At 43.8% G+C, this 16,603-nt stretch overlaps 1 protein-coding gene across 2 annotated transcripts in view; it reads right to left on the reverse strand.

Moving 5' to 3' along the window:
- LCMT1 (leucine carboxyl methyltransferase 1) overlaps positions 1–15,781 on the reverse strand; it is a 53,466-nt gene extending 37,685 nt beyond the window's left edge. Inside the window, exon 1 of one of the 2 annotated variants that reach the window (XM_060285097.1) lies at positions 15,499–15,781. In XM_060285097.1, the coding sequence (XP_060141080.1) occupies positions 15,499–15,605 (107 nt within the window). In that variant the 5' untranslated portion in view covers positions 15,606–15,781. The remainder of the gene's footprint in view (positions 1–15,498) is intronic. The other variant, XM_030871547.2, reaches the window with a different exon arrangement.
- Positions 15,782–16,603: the final 822 nt, after the last annotated feature.

The raw sequence follows: 16,603 nt of genomic DNA on the forward strand, positions 1-16,603 counted from the left end.
GTGAGTGAAGTAAGCTGCTAAGACTTCACTTTCAGGATGTCTGTGCCTTTCGACACAATATCAACCTCCGTGCCATCGAGGGCGTTAGCGAGGATACATTCCTTAACAGATCTCCACCATCCTCTCTGAGATTTTCTTCCAAGCAGCTAACCCTCACCCTGGAAGTTTTGATACTGGCTCTCTCTTGATCTCATTAGAAGGTATCAAGGGATGATTTTCAACAGCAATCAGGATCTGGGTTCTTTCTTCAAATGGCCCTTAAACAGTATGTGGACTAAAAGCACCAGGGACTGTGGTCACAGCTGCCCAACCATGCCATGCCAGCAGAAATAACCTCCATGCCTGCTTGCACAGGTAAGGACACCTCTAACAGACTTGACAGTGTCTGCAGGACACATTGAGAGTAAGTCACATCTGATTTCAGAGAAGTTAAAATGCAAGACCATGTGTGTCACAAAATGGCTCAGATAGTATTGTCACATCTATATGTATAACTGGAATCACTTTGTTGTATACCTGAAACTAACACAATATTGTAAATCAACTATACTTCAATTTTAAAAAATAGTATTGAACTGTGAGGAACCACCATTGCCTATGATGACAAGGGACTCGCCAGATGTCAACATTTAGCAACGGAATAGCTAACAAGGGAGGAATATTTGCCTTTTTTTTTTGGCTGTGCTACACGGCATGTGGAATCTTAGTTCCCCGACCAGGGATCAAACCTGCGCCCCCTGCAGTGGAAGCACGGAGTCCTAACCACTGGACCACCAGGGAAGGTCCAATATCTGCCACTTTTAAATGATGTTATTCTATTTCTTTTTAAACTAAATTAATTATTTCCATCAAAAAGATAGTCTTCACAACAAGAGCAACAGTAAGTTGCTCATACAAGGCATACAAGGCAAATATTACACTAGGAAAAATATTTGTAACAGGTCACAAAGTGCTAATATCCTCACAATATAAAGGACTCATAAATTAATATGGGAAAAAACTAATATTCCAGAAGAAAAAGAATGGGTAAAGGACAAAAATGAACCATTCACAAAAGAAGAAAAACTGACCAATGAACATATAAAAAGCTCAGCCTTATCAATGATTAAAAAAAAAAAGCAAAATGAAAATGAAAGCAAAAACAAGAGAGCAGTACTGCTCTTATCAAATCAGCAATAAAACTCTTTTTTAATAGAACCTGGCTTTGGAGAGGAATGAGGAAGAGGGCCCTGGAGCACCAATGTCCAAACTGGAAACTGGCACGGTCATGCTTCAAGGCACTGTGGCAACAGGTATAAGAAGCCAGAATAACGTGCGAACACAATAGCCAAACAGTCCCACTTCTGGGATTTTATCCTTAGGAAATAACCAAGAATGAACACAAAGATTTTTTTTTTTTTTTTTTACAAGAACGCTGTACCTGGAGTTATAGTATCAGGTCAACAAAACAGGCCACAAGATTATACGGACAGGACATTCCCAAGTTTGTTAGAATGAACGCACACATACATATAAAGACTGCCCAGAGTAGATACCAACATGTTAATAGTGGTTATCTCCACACCCCAATACTGTGCACCTAGTTCTGTCACTTCCACGATCGTCCTCTGTTTCCCAAATCCAGAGAACATCCCTTCCATTTGAATATCTTGATTTCATGTTTCAAACCCAGAATCAGAGAATCAAACATCTCAGATCTGGAAAGACCTGAAAGATTCACTCAATCTTCATTCAATCACTACTGCTTTCAAAATGTTCATGACACTCACATACCACCTGTTCAAAGTAATGTCTTTTTTTAACATTTATTTCATTGAAGTGTACTTGATTTACAATGTGTTAACTTCTGCTGTACAGCAAAATGATTCAGTTATACATATATATTTTTTTCATATTCTTGTCCACTATGGTTTATCACAGGATATTGAATATAGTTCCCTGTGCTCTACAGCAGGACCTTGTTGTTTAACCATCCTATATATAACAGTTTGCATCTGCAACCCCAAACTCCCAATCCTTCCCTCCCACGCCCCCTCCTTCCCAATGTAATATGTCTTTAAATAAACTCAATTTTCTTAGTACTCAGGTCTGATGTGCTACCTAATATTTTCTTCTAACACACACTGTAACAAATACCTAACCATTAACATTTAAAACATCTATCTGTGTACCGCCTAAAACCATCTCACATTCCTCTCATGGGAAACAGTGATCTGGCCCAACCACCAATTCATTAAAGAGACATTTACTGATTCTGTCCTATTTGCATAAGTATCAGCTGCAACAATGGGAAATTCATGTGAAGTTGTGAAACGCCTTCCAATAGGCATTTCTTCATCTGAGGATTCAGGGACTGGGAAAGGCCCTCCCTGGTCTCCCTGACTATGAGGGTCAAGGCTGGGGCTGGTTTGTTTCACTTCTCCTGAACACTGACTGCGTGCTTACCGCGTGCCAGGCATCATTCAAATGCTTGACAAATAGGAACACATTGAGCCCTTGTAACAACCCTAAGGTGGTTTGCCCAAGCTGTGGAACCCTTAAGGAAATTAACTGCTTTACAAACCTACCTACCCACCTGGATTTAGATCCCTCCCCAAACACTTTAGTGCTTAAATGATACATATCTATCGTGTGTGTGTGTGTGTGTGTGTGTGTGTGTGTGTGTGTATGTGTATTGCTTAGCTGCTTATAGATACATATGTATCTGTATGTATGTAAATCTATATATATGCAATTGCAAAAATCAACCGAATATTCTCAGCACTAATTTTCAAGTTTGGGATTTTAACTGCATACTTCTTGTGGTCCTCTAATTTTTAATTTTATTGTTGTCCTTCTACATCTTTTAGTTTCAATTTTTGGTTTCTATTTCCTGTTGGTTTTATTCTTGGTTTATAAATGGAAGATAGGAAGCAAAGTCTTAAGGGCAATAGACTCTGTACCTAAACAGAGTTCGGATTTGCTTCCTTTCTTGGGAGCTCTTGAAAGCTTCTTTTTGTTTTCCTAAGCAGATTGGCAGACCTTAAGTGTTCAATCATCTAAAAAACTGGGCCTGAATAACTAAGAAGACTCACAGGCTAGTTTCCTCCCAAAGGAGACTACTGGTATTGCCTTTTGGCTTCATCTAACATCTAATTACTTTACAAGTAATATGATCTACAATCTACTGTCTCTCTTGTAAGCAGTCATTGAATAGTGGTCAAAGCATAAACGGAAAAGGAACCTACATTCACAGAGAGTGAAATAAGTAGAAGAATCAAATCAGTCCCCTTGGTACAATGTCTCATATCTAAATTTTTAACCAAAAAAACAGAAAATGTAATTAATAAAATTAATACAGAACACAGTAACAGGATGCCATGGACCTGAATAATGCTGATGTACTTTTGAAAAAAATAAAACATTTAAGAACCTGTATTCTGAATATTTCCTCCAGTCTGAGGCTTGCCTGTTCATTTTCTCAGTTTATCTCTTTTTCCTTTGTAGTTAGTACTTTTTGTGTTCTACATACTAAATATTTACCTACCCAAGGCTGCCAAGGTATTCCCCTATGTTTTCATACAGAAGCTTTATGGTTCTAGCTTTCATATTTAGGTTTATGGTCCATCCCAAATTAGTATGTGTGTACAGAAGGAGGTCAGTGTTCATTCTGTTTCCACTTGAATATCCAGTTGATCCAGAATTATTGGTTAAAAAGACTTCACTTTTCCCCACTGAAATGACTTGGCACTCGGGGCAAAAATCAACTTACAGCACCGGTATAGGTCTATTTTTGTTTCATTGATCTATTTTTCTACCTTTATGCAAAGATCACATTGTTTTGATCACTGTAGCTTTACAGTGGGTCTTAGAAATCAGTAGATTAAGCAGTGTAAGTTCCCCAACTTCACCCTTCTTTTGAACATTTTTTTGGGCTACTCTAGATTTTTTGTGTTTCCATATACATTTTAGAATCAATTGTTAAGTTTTTCCAAAAAGATGGCTAGGGTTTTGACTGGGATTTAGACAGTTGGTGTTTTACTGCTATTGTAAATAATATTTAAAATTTTCACTTTCCTATATGTGTACGTATATTTACAACACATCTATCTGACAAACGATTCCTATACAGAATATATAATGAACTCCAACAAGTCAAAATCCACATTATCATCATTAGTGAAAATGGGCAAGGGCTTGAACAGACAATTCACAAAAGAAGATGCAGGAATGCCCAATAAGCACACAATAAGTATACACCTGTCACCAGGGAAATGCTATTTCAGACCTTAATGAGATGCTATTTCACACTCACTAACAATGCTGAATGTTTAACAAGGATATGGAGCAACTGGAGTTTCGATACATTGCTGGTGGGAAGTGTAATCTGATAAACCACTTTGGAAATTAGTCTGGCAGTTAAATACATACCCACCCTATGACTAAGCAATTCTACTCCTAGATATTTATCCAAGAAAAATTCAGGCTTATATAAGAACGTTCATTGCAGCCTATTCACCATGGCCAAAAACTAGATACGACTCAAATGTCCATCATCAGGTGAATGGAGGAACAAATCGTGGTACATTCATACAACACAAAAAGGAGCAAACTATTTTACCCTGACAAAGATTCTCTCCTTGACCAAACTCTAGCCAGGCTCCTCTGAGACCTCCTCTACTAGGCATCAACCTTGGCCTATAATATAAAGACCTGAGCAAACATTAACATAGCTCCTAACAGCTCAAGGCCACACCACTAGGGTGTCTCTAGTCCCCCTTAGCATGCCTGCCTGAGAAAACTCAAGGCTGCCAAAAGAACTTACTGTTGGTTCCAGGCAACACCTAAAGATAGGGCGTCCCTGTCTCCCAGCTAGCAAATCCAGATGGTTTCTGCTGGACCAACACTCCCTTTTCCCATTTTCTGTAATTTTTTCTCTGATTCTACTGAATCCCTGCTCGCCCCCCTCCTTCCTCCCTCACTTGCCCTTTAAAACACCCTCTGTACAAATCAGAGTTGAGTTTAGTTCATGCTGGATTCCTTTCCCTGTTGCAATAGTTATTGCTGATTAAAATCTGACCTTACCACTTTAGCATCCAGCTTTATCTGTGACAATGGGTGTTTATCTTTGACAACGTGTACAACATGGATGAATCTCAAAGAACATCTTGAGTGAAAGACACAAAAAGAATGCATACTGTATGATTCTGTTTATATGACATTCAAGAATAGGCAAATCTATGGTAGCCCGAAACAGAAAATGGTTGCTGGGGGGCGGGGGAGTGGTAATGAGACTAACTAGAGATAAGGGAACTTTCTGGAGTTTCAGAAATATTTTGTATCTTGTTTCGGGTGGTGGTACATAGATATATGCAACTATCAACACTCATCAAACTGAACATTTTATTCTGTATAAATTATCTCCCTCTCCCCATTCCCCTTCTCTCCTAAGAATACCTGAGGAAATTCCAGAAGGAAAAAAAAAGGTAAGGGATATAGCACATCCTCCAAGTTCCCTTTCCAATATCCATTCACCCTTTCTTCCTAAGAGGACCCCAATTTTGTTTGAGGCATCAATCTGCCCTATTGGAAATTCTTACCTCCCCACACTTTCCTGCACCCAGGAGTGGAGCCATGTGTCCTAATGATGGCTAATGAGAAGTACACAGAAGTCTACAGGGTTGGGCTTCCCAAAAAGCTACTGCTTTCCTGACGAAAATGGGCAGATTCAGACACACACATGGCTCTTGCTAGTATCCCTTCCTTTGCTTTCTTCCCAGAGCACAGCTGCTCAAACAGACTAAAAAAATTCTGATAACCCTGCTACAAACCTATCCTCACCCTGTGAAGCAAGCTGTGGGAGCTCTGAATCAATTCACAGCTGAGTAACTTTGTGAGTCGAAAACTTTCAGACATCAAAATGGAAAAAAAAAAAAGCGATTTCAACTAGAAGTCAAGAAATGACAACCAAGGACCTACTGTAAAGCACAGGGAACTATACTCGATGTTGTGTAATAACCTATAAGAGACTCTGAAGAAGAATATAGATATATATATATACACACATATATATATGTATAACTGAATCACTGTGCTGTACACCTGAAACTAACACGATATTGTAAATCAACTATACTTCAATAAAAAAAAGAATGACATATGCACTGCTGTGTTAAAGTATATATAAGGATTTAGTATACAAGTGACATTTCAAATCAATGGGGGAAATAAGACCATTCAATAGATGATGTAGGAACAAATGGCTAATAATTTGAGACAAAATTAAGTTAAAACTGCTACCTTATAATGTCCAAAATAATAAATATAGATGAATGATCTAAGCATAAAAGCCAAAACCATAGAAGTGCTAAAAGAAAATGTTATAAAGATTGAGAATGGCCTTTAAAAGCTTTACCCCAAAACCACAAGCCATAAAGTTAGATTGTCAGATTCTATACCCTAAAGCGTCACCGTTTCTGTATTATGAAATGTACAGTACAAGCTATACTGAAAGACGAGCAGCAGCTTGAGAGAAAATGCGGCAACGAATACCAAGGTAAAGGATTACTATTCCAGATACAAAAGGTTCTTACAAATCAATAATAAAAATACAAATAACCGAACAAGAAAAAGACAACCACCCAGTAGGACAGCAACGTGGGAGAGAGGATTCACACAGAAAATATCAATGAGTGTGTGAGCAGTCAAAAAATGCTCAGTCTCACTCGTGATTTTAGGAATACAAATTAAGAACAGGTGTTATCTTCCACCTGCCAGTTGGTGAACAATCTAAGAGACTGAGAATGTTCCATGATTAGCATCTCCGTTCACCATAGGTTAAGAATGGAAACGGATTATCACCTCCTTGGAAGACCATCTTGCAGAAGCTTCTCCCCTGAAATCTGTCTCACGGGAAAACTCAAACACGTGTGCAAAGATGCTCATCACAGCACGATTTTTTTTTTTTTTTTTTTTTTTTTTTTTGCGGTACGCGGGCCTCTCACTGTTGTGGCCCCTCCCGCCGCGGAGCACAGGCTCCGGACGCGCAGGCTCAGCGGCCATGGCTCACGGGCCCAGCCGCTCCGGGGCATGTGGGATCTTCCCGGACCGGGGCACGAACCCGCGTCCCCGGCATCGGCAGGCGGACTCTCAACCACTGCGCCACCAGGAAAGCCCCCACAGCACGATTTTAAGAACAAAATCATAACCACCTAAATGCTGACCAAAAGAACAAATAAGGTACAACCGCACTGCAGAATACTGTGCAGCCAATAAAAAGAATGAGGCAGATCTGGGTAAAATTACATGTACAATATGTTCACAGTAGGCTCTTGAGTGGGGAAAAAGTACAGTTGACCCTTGAACAACGTGGAGGTTAGGGGTGCTGACCCCCATGCAGTAGAAAATCCAGGCAGCTTTACAGTTGGCCCTCTGTATCCTCGGTTCCGCATCTACAGATTTGACAACTTTGGATCGTGTAGAATGGTATTTAATGAAAAAACACTCTGCCTGCTTAAGTGGACCTGTGCAGTTCAAACCCATCTTGCTCAAGAGTCAACTGTACTCACCTTTCTCATTTAAAAAATTAAGCTTTTAAGAGAGGGAAAAAAAAAGATGTGATATTACTATTTGAGATCTAAGATCACTTACCTTTCGCAAATGTTTTCCAAAATCTAATGTTTTCCTTTTATTAAAAAAAAAAAATGGGGGCGATAAAACATCCCCAGTTTATTTGACCTTTCTGATGGCAAGGTTGGCAGCTAACGTATCCTCCACAGTATGTTCTAGTTCTAAAGTGACATGTCGTCTCTGGGAGTGGAAAGTACCTTGGCACCTGCCTTCAAAGTATTTCAGATCAAAATCTTAGCCCTGCTCTCTGGGGCATAGCTGTGAAGATGCAATCAGTGTGCTGGAGAGGCCAGGGCCCTCGGGAAAACGCTGGCTTTCCTGAGAGGTGATCCTGTGTCCTGCTTTCGTGACGGGGTAGCGGGGGACATCTGTCGATTCGGTTGAGAAATCAGATGAACTTCTATTATTTGCACAGTAGAATTTCAGCCTTACAGCCCCTGGTCTGGCTTCTAACACATACAGACCACTGAAAACCAGTTAAACAGAAAACCAGAATTTTTAAGACCTCATCAGGAAATATAATCTTGAGCATTTGCATTCGGGTCTAATCAATTTAGCCATCCGACAGATAATTATTGTGTGTCTACAATGCGAATGGCACTAAGGTAGACAGGTCCCTGCTTTGTGTTGTTTTCATTCTGGTCGAAGGGACAGACATTAAACAGCATGTCTGAACTACAACTGGGCTGATGACCACAAAGGAGACGCACGGAGTGTTACGAGAACACGGAACACAGGCTACGTCTTGTCTGCAGGAGCCAAAAAGGCCTCCTGGAAGGAGCCACACCTGAGATAAGCCAAAAATCTTGGCGTCATCTTTGACTCCTCACCGTACATCCAATCCGTCAGTACATTCTATCAGCTTGACCTTCAGTGTATCCAGAATCTAACGGATTCCCAGCACCTCCACCGCTACCATCCTGAGCCAAGCCCCCAGCATCTCTGACTTGGGGTATTCTGAGAGCACATCTCCCTGCCACCATGCTGCCCCCTACAGTCTGTTCTCACCAGAGACGCTGAAGGGATCCTGTTCAAACCCAAGTCACCTTTGTCTTCCAAGTCCCCCAGCGGCTCCCATCTCACTCAGAGTGAAAGCTGAGTCCTTAAAAGAGCTCGTCTCCCCCTCACTCAGCCGGCCTTGCAGCTCCTGGGACAGGCAGGGCCAGCTCCTGCCTCACAGGGCCTTTGTACTCTGCCTGGGACATTGCTTCCCCAGAAGTCCATCCTCAGGGCTCCCTCCCTCCCCAGCACTGACCTTCTCGATGGGGCCGTCCCTGGCCATCCCGGCTCACGTGGCCTTCCAACATTCCTACAGCATCGCCCACCATCTCACGTGCCAGATATGTTGCTCGTTTGCTTCCTGGCTGCTTCCTCCACTGGAATACATGCCCCATGACAGCTCCGTTTTTGTCTGTTTCATTCACTTCTGCATCCACACTAGAACAGGGTCTCCATAAACTGAGCAGGGTCTCAATAACGAATATCAAATGAAGGCATCAGTCTGAGGGATGACATGGAGCTGATCAGACAAGGAAGGGTGGGAGAAAGCATTTCGGGAGGGAATGGCCGGCTGAAAGGCCCCAGGAAAGACAGGAACAGGTCTCGCCCGAGGAACTGAGAGGACGGTGGCGAGAAGGAAAGAGCTGGGGGAAGCAAGATTGGAGGAGCCAGACGGAGCACGCAGGGCCGGGCGGACCATGTGAGAAACTTCGCTCTTTTTCTAACAGCAACAAGAAGCCATTAAACTAGGGAGTGACAAGGTCCCATGTGCCTTTTGCAAACCTCTGGCTTCAGTGTGAGAACTGGACTTGGGGACGTAAGCATGATTGGGGAGCTCAGTTGGCAGATGGGTGTCACGGCTCAGACCACGGATGACCTGAGCGTGGACTGAGACGGCAGCCGCAGAGGTGGAGGAAAGGAGGTAGATTCCAGAAACTTTTGCAGACACAATCTAAGGTCTCGGTGATTGATTCATAGATTCAAATTCATAGATGAATTTCACTTACAGGGGGTAAGTGAAAGGGCAGCTCCACGATGACTCCTACCTTTTTTACTCTAACTGAGGGGACAATGGCATCACCCACTGAGTTGCGAGGGTGGGGTGGCGTGGAGGAAAATTCGGGAAGGTGATCTTGAGTGCAGTTTTGGAAATAATGAATTTGAGATCATTCTGAGAAATCCAAATGGAGATTTCCAGCTGGCAAGGATCAGATCCAGGGTAGCATGATCAGATCAGGAAAGGTGAGGCGTGTCGCTATTTATCTTGTGGCTGACGGAGAATCAAAAAGTTTCAAGTAGCAAAGTGACAGGATAAGATTTGTGATTCTGAAAAAATCACCCTGGCCACGGCATAAACACTTGGACAGGGGAGATGGCCAGACTAGAAGCAGGTAGAACAATAAGGACGTGTTGCAACAGATCAGGTGAGCGAGGGCTGTGGCCGTCGGGAAGGAAAAGGGAACAGACTTTCCCTTTGTCACCAGCCCACCTGCTGCACAGCTGCTGGGGATTTTTCTAAAACACAAACCCAGATCATGTCAGTTCCCCAACTTGAAAGCCCTTGGGACCTTCCCCATTCTGTTCTCTGACAACCTCTCCAGAATTCACTCTTGCTACCCAGCGCCCATCCAAGGTCAAGTTCCCCTAACACTTCCCCTAAGAGCTTTGATCTCTATGTTCTTTGGCTCCTGCTCTTTTCTTCTGCCTGGTAAACACCTATTCGCCTTTTTAAGACTCACCTCTCCTCCCCTGTGAAAATAAGAAAACCAGTGCTGACCGCTAGGAGTTGGCCTGGTACCACGAGCCAGGCTTCACTGCAGTTAGATGCTTGCCTGGTGCTCACAGAGGCCACGCTGTCCTTCTGTTGGACAGAAACAATCTCGCAGGACCAGCAGCACAAGGTCGCACTACAACAGCGACGAATTGAGACAAAACAGGACCCCTTCATAATTTTGTCTAACAGACAAAACCAAGGTAGGTCATCATGCCAGCCACAGGTCCCAAACACTCCTCTCTCCTGGCTGAGATGAGCAACTGTGGCTTCTTTACGAATCACAGAGTGACTCTAGAAAAGTCAGACACACCTCCTCCTAGAAAAGACTGAGCTACCCAATCACAAAATTGTCCCCGCCTCCTGTGAGCACCCAATCCCGGGCAAATCTCTGCTTCCTTGAACCCTCCCCCAAATTACCCAACTGAAGCCCAAATCCTGTAAGTTCTTTCTAACACCCCTTACGGATAGGCCCCAAAGCTCCCTTAACTTAAAAAGAGCCTCCTATTTTAACTCAGGGCTTTCATCCGCTTTCCCAAGATTAATAACTTTAAAGTTTCAAATTCATAGATGAAAAAGAAAACTTCCCACTGGCTGGAAAATAAGGCAATTCTAAAATAAAATGTCTGTCAACTTTTTTTTTTTTTTTTTTTTTTTTTGCGGTACGCGGGCCTCTCACTGTTGTGGCCTCTCCCGTTGCGGAGCACAGGCTCCGGATGCGCAGGCTCAGCGGTCATGGCTCACGGGCCCAGCCGCTCTGCGGCATGTGGGATCTTCCCGGACCGGGGCACGAACCCGTGTCCCCTGCATCGGCAGGCAGACTCTCAACCACTGCACCACCAGGGAAGCCCTCTATCAACTTTTTAATGTTTCATTTTTATTACGAATTTTACACTCAAAACACTGGAGAATAGGAAAGTGAGCTAGCCAGAGAATCACGCTGGAATGAGCTGGTCCTGTAAGGGCACAGGTGAGGCTGGCTGACACGAAATCCCAGCAGTACGAAGCCACCCTGCTGTGTGATTTCTACCACCAGTATTCCGGGCGAAAACGGAGAGTCTGGTTCAACCAGGGTCTGGGTTTACTAGGATTAAGGGCAAGGGAAATAAAGCCATTGCCAAGAGAACTACTGAAGGATTGGCTATGAACTCGAAGCTCAGTTAAGAGGTAGCAGCCTACATGGAAGTGTCTAAAGGCTGGAGAAAACCATGGAGGTCCTGAGGAGAAAGATGCTGAGGGCAGAGCAGAAACAACTGATCAAGCGTGCTGGAAAGAAGAGACTGGGGTTGAAGGGCGCTGCACTGTTCATCTGTGAGGTGGTGCATGCGGCACCGGGATGGAAATCCAGGGGATCGTGGCGGGAACGGTGACAGAGGTGGATGAGCAGAGGTAATCACTGCAGATGAGGTGTTCAAGAAAATAAGCGTTCCCGCGTGAACACTGGGTCCTCCACATGCACGCTAGGAAGTCAACTAGGATGATGGCAAGAACTGAGGCAGAGAGGAAGGCCTGTGGGCCAGATACCCAAGTCATCAATGAATTAGATGAATAACCAGCAGAAGGTAAAAAACAGTAATATGGAGGAGAGGATGCTGGGGACGTGGGTCTCAAAGAAATGGGGTGAGGGGACAAAGAGCAGTGAGGACACAAATTCTGATCCTCCTGATTCTAGGATATCCAGGGTGTGAGAAAACAGAGGCATGACTTGGCTTCAAGAAAAGGATATCCCCAGGGAAGGGCCGGCGTCAATACAAAGAGAGGGACGGAATGACTAAAGAGAGGCTAAGGAAATAGAGGTGGGGGATGATTATGGAGTGGTAATTTCAGAGGGCACAGTGGGGGCTGCAGGAGGGGTGCGATCAAGGGTAAAAATGAGTGGGGAACTGACTTAGGGGCACAGCATGATGGGGAAGATAAGGAGGACTGGGGAGTGGGGTGAGTTAGCCATCCTGGTAAGTGCACTATAGATAGCTGTTGAATCAAATGGGAGTTATTAGGCATAAATCTAATATATCCAATCAGAAGCGTTCTAACTGTTGGACTGTAGGAGTGACGGAGTCTGTGGTGATGACGATGATGATGATGATTTGGTGACAATGGGGCAGTGATGATGACAACAACTACCAATTGTGAACACCTACCGTGTGCCAAGCACTCTTGGAAGCACGCCACATTTAAGCCTCACAACAACCCTCTGAGACCGATAACAGCATTATTATCTGCAGAGGGGCTCTAAACCAAAAGGAGGGAGCAAATTAAAACAGAAATAACAGAATTGTAGGAGCCCTGGGGAGCTAATCGGCTTTTTGAACATTACTTTAGGGATCTTACAGCTGTAACTCATGGCAGCAGGAACCAGCATGACCCACAGCTATTTCAGTAACTTCAAACAAATAATATTCAGACTGGAGGAAAAATCAAAATAACAATAAGAATTTATTGAAGGGTTCACTTCGTGCCAGATCCTGTGCTAACCTTTGCATGGATTATCTCATTTAATCCTCATATCTAAAAGGCAAGTTACCATTATTATCCCCATTATAAAGATAAGAAAACTAAGGCAGAAAGAGAGTAACAGGCCCACAATTCACACAAAGAATTCCTATTTAATAAGATGACTTCTTGACAAGACTTAAGGGTTTCATATGTTACAGTGAAGGTGCAGGTCACAGTATCAACAGAACTTGAAAGTTATTAAATCCTGCAAAATATCTTAAAACATTAACTTATGGATTCTCACCATCTCTTTGCGTGTTTTTTCCAGATGAGAGAAAACCCAGTGCAAAAAAAGCTTTGATGAAGTGCATCCAGATGGCAAACATGTCTGGTTTTTACGGCCCGGGAACCTACCCCAGAAGATTCTGATTCAGTGGATCTAGAGTCGGCCCTGAGTATCTGCGTTTCTTTTAAAAGCTCCAAAGGCTCTGCAGGTGTGCAGTTTGGGCTGGGAACTACTGCCTTAGATTCTCTGCAGTTCCAAATCCAAACTTCCCCTATGACGTTGAGATGTCTGAAGACACCAAGGGCATTGGAAACTGAGGCAGAGAAGAGGTGAAATTATAAAAACCATCCAACAGAGAGCCAAGGAAAGGCATGCTCTGGTTATACTATTTCTCTGTACTTTTGTGTCTGAACTATTTCCTAGCTAATTTGCTTTATTTTCTTAAATTAATTTTTATTGTAGTTGATTTACAATGTTGTGTTAGTTTCTGCTGTACAGCAAAGTGAATCAGTTACACATATACATATATCTACTCTTTTTTAAGATTCTTTTCCCATACAGGTCATTACAAAGTATTGAGTAGAGTTCCCTGTGCTAGACAGTAGGTTCTTATTAGTTATCTATTTTATATATAGTACCTAATTTGCTTTATGTAGGCAAGTTGGCCAAAAATGTTACCAACAAATATTAAATGAGCCAAGTATTACCAATAAATATTAAGTAAACCTAGCCCTAACGTGCTACTGAAAAGTATTTTATTTCTCTCTGGTAATTCTGACGGCACTTCTGATTCTCTTAGCAAACAGCAGTCAAATATGAGAAAAATTGCTTCTAATTCAATAATGCTACGGATGTGGTCAACAGAGATCAAAAGCTGGAGAAGAAATACAGTTGGGTATAATTCATTTAAGCTCACAAATTTCACCAGGGACTGCCTTCAAGCCTTTAATACTTATGAATGTATTTATCTATTTATTTAATCAACCACCACTAACACGTACTACACGCCAGACACTACACTAAGTGCTTTACTAATATTTAATATCATTTCATCTTTACAAGCACCTATGAAGTGGGTATTATTTTCATCCCCACTTTACAGATCAAGAGACTGAGACACAGAGTGATTTAGTAACCTGCCCAAGTTCACGCAGCTAGTGAATGGCTCATCTTGACAGTCTGGGTCCAGAGTCCATGCTCTGAATCACTATGCTTAGTCTCCAAGACCTACAAAAAGTTCAAACCTTAACCCAAAACTTGTTTTCCCCACCAGGTCCCTACAAGGCCGCAGCTTCCAAGGCATTCATTCAGTTCCTCAAACAGTCCATACTCCTTCCTTGACCTGCCTGAACACCCTCCTATATCCCTATTTTCTTTCTTTTTTAAAGTCATCTGTTCTCAGCTCAAACATTATCAACTAAATTTCAAACTCTAATGGCGCACTGTATTTCTCAGCATTAAACACAAAATTGTAATTATATTACTTCCTGGGTAATTATTTGCTTCCTGTCTTTTCCAACTAGGGGGTGAGTTCAGACACCATGTCAATCTTCTTCATGGGTTCTCAATCACTGAATACCCACCAACCAGACAAAAGGAAATAAGCTCTCCATAATTTGGGTTTTCTTTTTTTGTTTTTGGCCACGCTGCCAGGCTTGTGGGATCTCAGTTCCCTGACCAGGGACTGAATCCGCGCCCTTGGCAGTGAAAGTGCAGAGTCCTAACCACTGGACCGCCACGTAACTCCCTCAATAATTTTTGTTGAATGAATGAATGAGTGGCATACACTCAAGTCTCATGTCTCTTTCTTTTTCATGCTTTCTGGTACGTGACACATACCTGTGCTCGCAACGGCCCCCCACATAGCCCCCACTACACCCGCAAAAGTGCAGACTCCAATAGCACACAGGAAAGCTCTCTGGAAAATACTGGCTCTGCACACAAATATTATGTGACCCTGGACAGGTCATTTCCCCCCTTAACTGACCTGAGTTTCAGGTGCACAATGGGGATCACGCCAAGTCCCAATGGAATGTAACCTACAAAAGAGGGAGAACCTGCACTTCTCCCCATAACCTATCAAAACTGTAGTTATTACTCGATTCAAGTGTGTTTCCAGCAAGACCCTGGCTCCGAGAAGGCCAAGTCCACGTCTGCCTGGTTCAGCGCCGTATCCCAGGCACGGTACCCGCGGGCTTGTACCGTGCCTGGCCCACAGCAAAAATTAGATAATTATGAGTTAAGTAGATGAATGCCTGCTCTGAGCATTTCACAGATGTCGCACGAGTTGACGGGTGACTTCTGGCGTAAAAGCGTATTCCTTAGACACAGGCCCGCCTCCCACCTAGGCCCCAGCCCCCCGGAGATGCCAGCCCCTAACCCCACGCCAGGCAGTCACCTCTTGCATATAGAAGCATCTTCGCAAGTGCCGCGCACGCCCTCGTCGTCCGTGTCGGTAGGGGAAGAACAGGTGGTGAAAGAGGGCCTCCTCAGGCTAGTGGCCATGGGCGTGAAGGTGTCGGGGTGCCGCGTCCACCGGTGACATGGAAGCGGGGTCGACGGACGCCGGGAAAATGAGCGAGCCCCGAACAAGGTAGTAGAGACGGACTGGGTTCTACAAGGCTCACCTGGCGCGGCTCAGTGACGCCGCCCACGGCGGCTGCCCCAGCAACCTGCCCGCTGATTAGATCCTTTGCGAAGACGCTCATTGGACAATTTCCCCGCCCCATCAGCCCACGGAGGTGCCCATTGGACAACTCCCTTGGCCCCGCCCACATAACCCGGAAGTACCCGGAGGGAGAAAGTAAACTGAAATTGACGTAAGAGGGCACCGCAATGCTCTCCGGGAATTGTAGTCTTAGGGGTTTTGAGAGGCCCCTGCGTTTCTTTTCTTTTTTTTTTTTTTTTCGCGGTACGCGGGCCTCTCACTGTTGCGTCCTCTCCCGCTGCGGAGCACAGGCTCCGGACGCGCAGGCTCAGCGGCCATGGCTCACGGCCCCAGCCGCTCCGCGGCATGTGGGATCTTCCCGGACCGGGGCACGAACCCGTGTTCCTTGCATCGGCAGGCGGACTCCCAACCACTGTGCCACCAGGGAAGCCCCGCCACAGGGTTTCTTATTGCTAGTCACGAAATTTTATAACTGTAGTTAACTCAGAGCGGAAGAGCTGGAAGGATTCTCAGCACTGGGGCAAAGGGCAGAGAATCCAGACGGAAAAACAAGTGTCAGTGTTACAGTCAGTTGGGGCTCAGTCTCATTCAGAAATTGAACAAGTATTTACTGAGTGCCGACTCTACCCCAGGAACTGGGCGAAGAGCTTTGCACACATAATCGCCTTTGAAATGTTGTGAGGGAAGGAATATGTGGAAAACGAATACAATGGAAAACTATGTAGCAGTGAAAATGAACGAACTAGAGTTACCAGTTACAAGCATCAGTGTCTGAATTTCAAAAACATGATATTCGGTGAAAGAAGAAATAGATAACATTTTTGTAAAGTTCAAT

The sequence above is a fragment of the Globicephala melas genome, chromosome 15, assembly GCF_963455315.2.
Source record: "Globicephala melas chromosome 15, mGloMel1.2, whole genome shotgun sequence".
NCBI lineage: Eukaryota > Metazoa > Chordata > Mammalia > Artiodactyla > Delphinidae > Globicephala > Globicephala melas.